Source organism: Chiloscyllium plagiosum, unplaced genomic scaffold (genome assembly GCF_037043375.1).
Source record: "Chiloscyllium plagiosum isolate Xiang-an unplaced genomic scaffold, Cpla_swu_hap1 HiC_scaffold_30, whole genome shotgun sequence".
In the NCBI taxonomy this organism is placed as follows: domain Eukaryota; kingdom Metazoa; phylum Chordata; class Chondrichthyes; order Orectolobiformes; family Hemiscylliidae; genus Chiloscyllium; species Chiloscyllium plagiosum.
Window position 1 is genome coordinate 47793226 of NW_028270168.1, and position 10288 is coordinate 47803513.

Genomic DNA, 10288 nt, shown 5'->3' on the forward strand with positions numbered 1-10288 from the left:
GCAGGAAGTCTCCAGGGTGGAAGATACAATTACAGACCAGTCAGTTTAATTCAGGTGGTGGGGAAGCTTCAAGAAACAATTATTTGGGATAGAATTAACAGTCATAGTTAAAAAAAGTTGGGTCAATTTTGAACAGTCAGCATGGATTTGATAAGTAAATATTATGTCTAACTAAATATTTGGAGTTTTTTGAAGAGGTCATATCGGGGACGAGGGAAAGGTTGTTAATGTGTGTACATGAACTTCCAGAAGTTGTTCAATACTTGTAAGGTATGCCTGGTGCTGCTCTCTAGCGCAGCCTCTTGCGCTCTCCATTGAACTAGAATTGAATGAAACGTAACTGCAAAACAATGGTAGATGTTACAGACAAATAGATAAGGTGCTGTGAGGATGTAGGTTAAGCCAGATATGCTTGCACTAGCAGTAGTTATAAGCATCTGTTCCCCACTTTTGCAAAAACACAAAAACAAACCCCAATTAAAAGGTCATAAGGATCAATATGGTTGGGGAAAGGGAGGAATTGTCACAGGTGGGGGAAGTAGATAGTAGTGAAGAAGAATATACCTAACAATGGGCCACAGCAGGATGTGGTGAAATGGCCGAGTAAAACTTGTACTTTGTTATGCACAAGGCCGGATAAGGCAAGAGATAAACAATAGTAATGGGCACTGGGTTTGGAGTAGTGAATCCTATATAAGATATGTACTTGCTAAACTCTGTGTGCCTTACTTCAGGCACCACGCTTGCAAGTGTATAATAAACACACTGATTGCTTCAGATCTTGTCTCGGACTGAAATTATTGAAGTGAGTGAGCTTTGGTTCTCACAAGAGAGGAAGCAGAGTTAACATTTTGGGTGGAGAGATTCTTCTTCATCACTGATTTTAGCTTGGAAAAGTATATACAGTACATTCTGGATTAGTGGTGCTGGAAGAGCACAGCAGTTCAGGCAGCATCCGAGGAGCAGTAAAATTGATGTTTTTACGTCGATTTTACTGCTCCTCGGATGCTGCCTGAACTGCTGTGCTCTTCCAGCACCACTAATCCAGAATCTGGTTTCCAGCATCTGCAGTCATTGTTTTTACCTATACAGTACATTCACCTATCTGCCCCAAAACTAAGTAACAACAAGTCAATATCACAGCTTTTAACCTATTTTTAAACAAGGTCTGCACTCACTAATGTCATCATTTGCAGGGGTTCTCGGGAACGGAACCCTCATGGATACAGACAAATGACTGTATGCTGAAGATTGGGTGGGGTTGGGAGAGAAGCAAACAATGGATGAACCTAGGGTGAGAGAATAAAAGGGCAGCAGAATGGGGAAAGATCAGAATGGTAAAATCAATAACTGCTACTGGGGACCATTGGTGGCTGACAATAGGTTGTCTGTGGTAGTAGCCTGTGTATTGACGAGGCCTGGTTTGTGGGAGTTTGCATAAAGACAAAGGGGAAGGTGCTCAGGCCCTAAAATTATTGAGCTTGATATGGAATTCTTAAAGGCTGTGGGGATCCCAAGTGGAAAAGGAGATGCTGCAACATAAATTTTGTAATGCAAATGTTGTTGGTGGATATGGTGGATATTAACATTAATTAATAGTATATTTCACATTCATATAAAAAAGAATTCCTCCAGTGAATTTCCAGTGCAGGTAAAACTTTGCTCTGGGTCGGTCGAGTTGGTCTAAGTTATCTGGCCTGCCTTTCTATGGGTTATTCTGAGTTAGCTCCCTCCCTCACTCAGGCTGTTCTGAGGCACGTGGCCAGCACCACCACGTGCTCCAGCTTCCGGGTACTTGTCCCATTGCGTCACCGGGGCGACCCTGGGCACGTACATCCGCTTACTACCCCGCCCACCGGCCTCGAGGCGGAAGTTGCCGTTACCTGGGAGACGGGGCCCTTCTGAGAGAGGCTGCCTGCGGGGAGCGGTGAGTGGTTCGGCGGAGAGTTGATGCTGCACGGACGGGGACGGGGACGGGGACGGGGACCCGGGACCCCGGACCCCTCACCCCGGACCCCTCACCCCGGACCCCTCACCCCGGGCTGTCCGCTGCCCCCGTCCCCCTGGCCCCGGGGAGCAGTGTGGGGTGGAGTGAGCATCCCTTTGTAACATCGGTGCCCGCTCCCTGTCTGTAAGTGAATGGGCTGAATGGCCACAGTGGGGCCCCTTGAGGACAAATTCAGATCCCAGCTCCTTTGGAAATCAGCAAGTGTCGGGTTCTCTAGATCGTGGTGAGGCTGAATAACCCCTGAACCACTTTGCTCAGCTTGTGTTGCACTGGGGTTTACAAGGTCAGAGGTCACAGCACAGTTTACAGTCCAGCAGGTTTATTTTAAGTCGCCAGTTTTTGGGGCACTGCCCCTTAGCAGACTTCTCCTGACGAAGGGGCGGCGCTCTGAAAGCTTGTGATTTCAAATAAACCTGTTGGACTGTAACCAGGCGTGGTGTGACTTTTGAGCTTGTGTTCCGCGAGGCTGCTGAATTTATACAGCCAGCTCGAACATATGTGCGGGCTGAGGAGGGTGACAGTCATCACCCTTGAAATTAAAGCAGAAATTGCCCATCCGTGCGACCTGGGAGTGTAGTGCTGGAAAAGCACAGAGGGGCAGGTATCCGAGGAGCACGAGAATCGGGTTGTAGGTCAGGGCCGAGAGATAAATGGGAGGGGGGTGGGGTGGGGTGGGGGAAGGTAGCTGAGAAAGCGATAGGTGGATGAAGGTGAGGAAGAAGGTGTTAGGTCAGAGGGGGCACTGATGGACGGGTCCGGGGGGGGCGCGGTGCCGAGTTGGAGGCTTGGGATTGGGATAATGTGGGGGGGGAGGGGAAATGAGGAAGCTGTTGAAATTCACATTTATCCCGTGTGGTTGCAGGTCCCAACACGGAATATGACATGTTCCTCCTCCAGGCATCGGGTGGTTTGGCGGTAGACAAGGCCCAGGATCTGTTTGGAAGGTAAAAACAATGACTGCAGATGCTGGAAACCAGATTCTGGATTAGTGGTGCTGGAAGAGCACAGCAGTTCAGGCAGCATCCGAGGACAGGCAAAATCGACGTTTCGGGCAAAAGCCCTTCATCAGGAATAATGAAGGGCTTTTACCCGAAACGTCGATTTTGCCTGTCCTCGGATTTTGCCTGTCCTCGGATTTTGCCTGTCCTCGGATTTTGCCTGTCCTCGGATTTTGCCTGTCCTCGGATGCTGCCTGAACTGCTGTGCTCTTCCAGCACCACTAATCCAGGATCTGTTTGCCCTTGACTAAATGGGAGGGAGAGTTGAAGTGTTCAGGCACAAGGTGGTGGGTGCGGGTGTTCCAGATATGTTCTCTGAAACAATCCGCAAGAAGCTGACCTGTCTCCTTGGATGCTGCCTGACCTGCTGTGCTTTCCCAGCACTACACTCTCGATTCTGAGCTCCAGTATCTGCAGTCCTCAATTTCTCCTCCTCAGTGCGATCTGACAAAATTGAAATTAATGGGTATTAGATGAAAACTCTCCATGATCTGTTTCTTTTTTCCATGCAGTTCTGCCGTCTGGAGTCCCTGAGTTAGGCCTGGTACTCATCTATCAACTGAATAGAGTTTATGAGTCAACATTATGGCATTGAGCCATTCCATTAAAGAACGAACAATTGCAGAGAACAGCCTCATCATACTTCTCCAGGGGATACATAATCATGTTACCACTGTGGAGCTTAGGGACGAGAGCTCCGTGAAGGGTCGCTTTGTGAACGTTGATGCATTCATGAACATCCGGCTAGCTGAGGTTACATATACTGATAGACAGGGCAGAGTGTCGAACTTGGATGACTTCTTTGTGACTGGCAGAAATGTACGTTATGTTCACATCCCAGATGAGATTGATATAATTGAGACTGTTCAGAGCCAACTGCAGAAAATCCACCAAGTGCGTAACTTTGGAGGGAAAGGTCGAGGGAGAAGAGAATTTCCATCAAAAAAGTAGCAATGATGTGCCATCACAGCTCAGTGATGCATGTGGGACATAAAGGATAATGTCAGAACTCGGTGATGTTGGGGTTTGGACAGTGCAGTGTTTGGGGTGTATGAGGACTGGATGGTATATGGCAAGTGTGGACATCAGGAGTGGGTGGGGAATATGAGGACTGTAGTGTTTGAGAGACTGATTAACAGGACTAAGTGGTGTGTGGAGGGGTGGATACCATGACTGGTGTTTGGGGTTTTGTGTGTGAATATAATGACTGTGCACTGGAGGCTTGGTTATCCAAACTTGATGTTTTGGTGGGGGGCGGGGGAGGGGGATGGTGTTGGGTATCTGAACTGATTGCTTTTTTTCAGGGTAATTAGATAGTCAAATTGGGTGGTGTTTGGAGAGAGTGGATATCAGGGCTGGAGAGTGGGCATCTGATTTGGTGGTATTGCATGGGACTGGAGTTGATATCTGGATTCAGTGACGTTTGGGGAGTGTGGTGATCAGGAGTGATTTGTGTTTAGGGTGTGGCTATCAGGACAGTGTGGTGTTTGGGCACTGGACATCAGGGCTTAGTGGAGTATGGTGACTGGTCACTGTGGGATTTGCCTGCCCAGTTGGTCTGATATGCTTGGCAAGAATGGCTGCAATCCTTATTGCCATGTTGGAAGCTTCGCACTCCAGTGAGGAATGGGTGGGTCAGTTGAATTCCAGAGCAGTACTGAGAGGGAGCTGTGTTGTTGGAGTTACCATCTTTGAAACATCATACCACAGTATCAGCTGTTTCAGTGGTCATTGTGCCAGTTCAGCTCCCTTGGCAGTTTTGGAAGAATGGAAATTACTAGTTCCTGTACAGATTCTACATAAACATTGATTTTATCTTGGAATCTTGCTGTGTTGAACAGCTGCTACATCCCACAACAGATCAGTGACTTGCACTTCAAATTCCATGTATTTCTTCAGATGCATTCTAAGTTATCTTTGAGATGTGGAAGGATGATATACAAATACAAGTGCTATCACAAACATTGCCGCTGTGTTTATGTCTGTGCTCCTAATAGGTGATTGGATAATTGAGTGGATTTCTTAAGAGCCAGTGCCGCCATGTCCATGGTTTCTGTCTGCCTATTGTGTAGGTCAGCAAGATCCATGTGTATTTGAAACAAATGCTGATCATCGTAGGTGGTAATGGTAAGTATTGTCACTGGTGTGTCACCTTTCCAAACAGTGCATTGTAAATAGAATGAATGGCAGAAGAAAATGCTCCCACAACCTGGTACTTACTCCATTGCAGTCACTACCATTATACTACAGGCCATTCACATCCATACTGATAATTAAATATAACAAAAGTTTGTATGAATCTCTTCTTTTAAAATTGAACCCCACTAAAAGTGAATATCATGTCCATGTGTACCTCCCTTTCAGTCATGTGGTAGAGAACCGAATCCAGAGTTCATGTTGGCAAGGACAGAATCTTAAGTGTTTGTTGAAAGTGTGAACATTTAATTCAGCTGATAGCAAGCACTGCTAAACCCAATGACTGTGCTGAGCAACCATAATAATTCTGAAGTCACTGTACATACTTGTATCTAAACACAAACTTGTATCAATTCTTTTCTCATTCCCAAAAAGGGTGATTCTGCTTGTAAATACATTGTGATGACTTAGGTTTTGGGTAATGTGGGACAGGAAGGTCGCCTTCTCACTGGAGGGAAAGGCATCCTTCTCCAACCAGACTCTGAGACAGTGCCTGGTTTTTAAGAGTAAATCTTATGTTGTAGGTGTTCACAATAAGTTGGGTGCATTTTCAGTTAGTGTAGAACTAGTCTTTCTTAGTCATCCCTAAATTGTTGACAAAGCTAGTATTTATTGTTGATTTCTAATTTCCCTTGAGAAAGTGGTGGTCAGTTACTGCATTGACCTTGAGTTAGTTATACTTCCGGTGCTAGTAGACCATAAGATATAGGAGCAGAATTAGGTCCTTTAGCCGATTGAGTCTGCTGCACCATTCTCACCTGCTACTAACACCAATTACTCTGTCTTATTTAGCAGCATATATTTGGAAATCGAATCACGCCCATTAGCTCTTGTTACCATCTCAAATAATTTTAACAGATGTGTCAGGCATGACTGCCCCTTGAAACCATACTGACTCAGCCTTATTTTACCATGCATTCCATTTACTCCGCAATCTCAGTCTTAATAATGGGCTCTAAAATCTTACCAACAACCAAGTTCATGCTAACTGGACTATAGCTTCCTCCCTCTTCTTAAACGAGGGTGTTACATTGCCGGTTTTCCAGTCCTTTGGCACCCTCCCTGACTCCAGTGTTTCCTGAAAGATCACTACTAATACCTTTACAACAATCTGCACTTGTTCTTCTAAGTGGTAGATGTTGTGGGTTTGTGAGGTACTGCTGAAGGGAGAGTTATAAGAGAACTGTGTGTTCTTACCGCCCCCTTGCTCTTGATCTTCCAGCGTGTTCTGTGACCTCCACTTCACCCGACTCTCCAAGCTCCAGCACTCATTTTCTCACCATAGATTCAACTTATTACCACCTTTTCTGGCAATGCTCCTTCCAAAGTACGTTCTTGCACATTGACCTGCTCCTGTATCTCTTAAAATTTTAATTTCTTTACCTACTCCTTGTGCAAGAGTAAACCTTATCCACATAAGTAAATTCTTTTAAGAGATCTAGTACTCTCATATTAACCAACCTTTGACCAGGCTCTTCAACTTCCAATGGGATCTCCTTTACCACTTTAATAAACCCCATTGGTTTTTTTGTTTTACCACATCTAATTTCTCAGTAGTTTTCTTAAATCACCAACACTAACTTCATAAAAAAATCAAAAGAACTGTGGATGCTGTAAATCAGAAACAAAAACAGAACTTGCTGGATAAAGCTCAGCGGGTCCGGCAGCATCTGTGGAGAGAAATCAGAGTCAATGTTTCAGGTCCATTGGCCCTTCTTCAGATGGTAGCTAGGAAAGGGTTGTTTATGCAAAAAAATAGGGTGGGGGAGGGGTGTAAGGAGTAAACAATAGGTGGAGATAAGAGCCCAAAGAGAGAGAAGGGTGAAGGAAGATGCTGGAGGTTTAGGGATATTGAGGCTTTGGTCAGGACTAAGAAGAATGCATACATTAGGTTTAAGCTATCAGGCTCAAGTGAATCCCAAGATAACTATAAAAAGTATAGGAGCGCACTTAAGAGGGAAATCAGAGGAGCTAAAAGAGGGTAAGAGATGGATCTGGCAGTTAAGGTTAAAGATATTCCCAAGAGGTACTGTAGTCATATTGAGAGTAAAAGGCTAGGGAGAGAATAGGCCCCCTTAAAGATCAGCATGGCTGTCTGTGTGGAGCCACGGGAGATGGGGGAGACGTTTATTGAATATTTCTCCTCTGTTTACTGAGGAGAGAATCGGGGATGCTAAGGAAATAAGGGAAACAAGTGGGGGATGTTTTTGACTGCATACATATTACCAGAGAGGAGGTGTTTGCAGCCTTACGGTGCATTAAGGTGGATAAATCCCCTGGACCTCATCAGGTCCATCTTCAGATGTTGTGGGAGGCTAGGGAAGAAAACGTGGAGGCCCTTGCAGTAATTCTTGCTCCATCTTTAACCACTGGTGAAGCTTTGAAAGACTGGAGGGTGGCTACAGGCCAGTGAGCATGACATCAGTGGTAGCAAATTGTTGGAGAGGATATTGGGGGACAGGATCAACCAACATTTGGATAGTCAAGGTCTGATTAGGAATAGTTAGCAGGGATTTGTATGCAGGATGTCAGGTCTGACAAATCTTTGAGATTTTTGAAGAGGTAACCAAAGTGATAGAGCAGGGTAGGGCAGTGGATGTCGTCTACATGGACTTTAGTAAGGCCTTTGACAAGGTCATACATGGCAGGCTAGTCATGAAGGTTAGGTCACGTGGGATACAGGGAGAGCTAGCTAATAGAATTCAAAATTAGCTCTATGGTAGGAAGCAAAGGGTGAAGGTCGTTTCTCAGACTGGAGGCCTGAGACTAGTAGTGTGCTGGGGTCGGTGCTGGGACCTTTCTTACCTACATTAATGATCAGGATGTGAATGTACTAGGGATGAATAGTAAGTTTGCAGATGATACAAAATTAGGAGGTATCACTGATAGGTAAGAAGGTTATCAGAAATTGCAGAGATCTTGATAAGATGGGAAGTGGGCAAATAGAATTCTACAAATACAATTCACCCCACAGACTTGTGTGTGTGTGTGCGCGCGCATGACAGAGAGTGTGCATGAGTGTGAGTGCCTGTGAGAAAGCTTGGTAAAGTGTGTGTGTGTGGGAGTGATGGAGTATAAGCCTGTGAGAGGGTATGTGCGAGGGGTGGGGGTGTATGTATGTTTATAAGAGAAAGCGTGTGTATGAGAGAGAATCTGAGTGAATGTGTGCGAGAGAGAGTGTATAATGTAGTGGGGTCACCTGTAGTGTGACATGAATCCAAGGTCCCGGTTGAGACCCTCCTCTTGGTTACCGAATTTGGCCATCGGCCTCTGCTCGACCACTTTGGTTTGTTGCCTATTCCAAACTCCGCCTTGTAGGATGGTCACCCGAAGATCCGAGGCCGAATGTTCCTGACCACTGAAGTGTTTCCTGACTGGGAGGGAACACCCCTGTCTGATGATTGTTGTGCGGGTGACTTAAAAGGCATTCTAGGATTTACATACGAATGAACTGAAACCTGCAACCCATTCTAAAAGATGAAACACCTAACAACAATCCAGGGTTGTTCAATATATCATTTAGTTGCATGACACTGTAATCTTTTGCTGTAAATTGTGTCTTATGATCCACAACCACCTGATGAAGCAGCACTCTGAAAGCTAGTGCTTCCAAATAAACCTGTTGGACTATAACCTGGTGTTGTGTGATTTCTAACTTTGTCCACCCCAGTCCAACACCAGCTCCTCCACGTTGAATATAGGAGTTAGGACGTTATGTTACAGTTGTATAAGTCATTGGTAAGGCTACACTTGGGAGTATTGTGTACAGTTTTGGCTACCCTGTCACAGGAAAGTCATAGTTAAACTGGAAAGAGTGCAAAGAAGATTTATGAAGCTGTTGCCAGGAGTTAAAAGGCAAAGGTTGGCCAGGATAGGATTTTATTCCTTGGCACGTAGGAGAACAAGGGTTGACTTATCGAAGTGTATAAAATCATGAGGGACATCAATAGGATGAATGCAGATAGTCTTTTTCGCAGGGATGGGGAATTGAAAACTAGAGCGCATAGGTTTAAGGTGAGAGGTTATAGATTCAAGGAGGACCTGAGAGGCAACTTCTTCATGTAGAGAGTAGTACATGGTCTGCCAGAGAAAGTGGTTCTGACAGGTACAATAGCAACATTTAAAAAACATTTGAATATGTACATGGATGGGAAGTGTTTAGAGGGATCTGGTTCATATGTGGGCAATTAGAACTAGCTGAGTGGGCACTATAGTCAGCATGGACCAGTTTCAGTCAAAGGGCCTGTTTCCATGCTGTATTACACTGATTCAATAAGACCAATTGGACAGATAAAGGAGAAGCAGTGAGAAAGTGAGTAGTGGAGATGAAGGGCCAAAAGATGAACAAGAAACCAGAATTGTGGTGCTGGGAAGAGGTGAGGTGGCCTGGCCAGAAAGGCTACAATGGTGGGAGGAGAGACATGCTGTTAGGGAGGGTGCTGCTAAGATGCGGTGAAAAGGAGAAGGCGGCTTTAAAGGGGAGAAAGGCAAGGACTAATTAGGGATAGCAACAATGCTCTGTGCGTGGGAAATCATGTCAGTAACTTGATTGAGATTTTTGAAGAGGTACAAAGAAGTTTGAAGGCAGAAAGGTAGACATCAATACGGTAGCAAGCCAGATGGTGGACTGGTTAGCAGTAAAAATCCAAGGAAAGCTAGCCAGTTGGATACAAAATTGGTTTTAAGAAAGGAGACAAAGGGTGTGGATTTTCAGACCATAGGTCTGTGACTGGTCGTGTGCCTCAGGATCAGTGCTGGGTCCACTGTCTTGTCATTTATATAAATGATTTGGATGAGTATATAGGAGTTATGATTATTAAGTTTACAGGTGACACCAAAATTGACGGTGTCAAGGACAGTGAAGAAGGCTATCTCAGAGTACAATGGGAGATTGATCAGACAGGCCAATGGGCTGAGTGGCAGGTGAAGTTTAATTTAGATAAATGCAAGGTGTTGCATTTTGGTGCAATATGACTTATACACTTAAAGGTAGTGTACTGGGGAGCATTGGCAAACAAAAAGTCCTAAGGGTGCAGGTGCACGGTTCCTCGAAAGTGGAGCTGTAGGGTGTTTAAGGCAGTATTTG

At 45.1% G+C, this 10288-nt stretch overlaps 1 protein-coding gene across 3 annotated transcripts; it reads left to right on the forward strand.

Annotated features, from left to right (window-relative positions):
* Positions 1–1908: 1908 nt before the first annotated feature.
* Positions 1909–4968, forward strand: lsm10 (LSM10, U7 small nuclear RNA associated). Of its 3 annotated transcripts, none has more exons than XM_043717181.2 (3): positions 1909–1927; positions 2871–2952; positions 3519–4968. In XM_043717181.2, the coding sequence occupies exon 3, from the start codon at positions 3592–3594 to the stop codon at positions 3955–3957; it is 366 nt and encodes a 121-aa protein (XP_043573116.1). In that variant the 5' UTR covers positions 1909–1927; positions 2871–2952; positions 3519–3591; the 3' UTR covers positions 3958–4968. The 3 variants fall into 3 exon arrangements, with proteins under 3 accessions (XP_043573116.1, XP_043573117.1, XP_043573118.1); XM_043717182.2 differs by lacking the exon at positions 1909–1927 and adding an exon at positions 1991–2131; XM_043717183.2 differs by lacking the exons at positions 1909–1927; positions 2871–2952 and adding an exon at positions 1995–2131.
* The last annotated feature ends 5320 nt before the right edge of the window (positions 4969–10288 follow it).

Excerpts from the sequence above, each read along its gene's own strand:
- lsm10 (XM_043717181.2), top strand. The coding sequence starts at position 3,592 with ATGGCATTGAGCCATTCCATTAAAGAACGAACAATTGCAGAGAACAGC.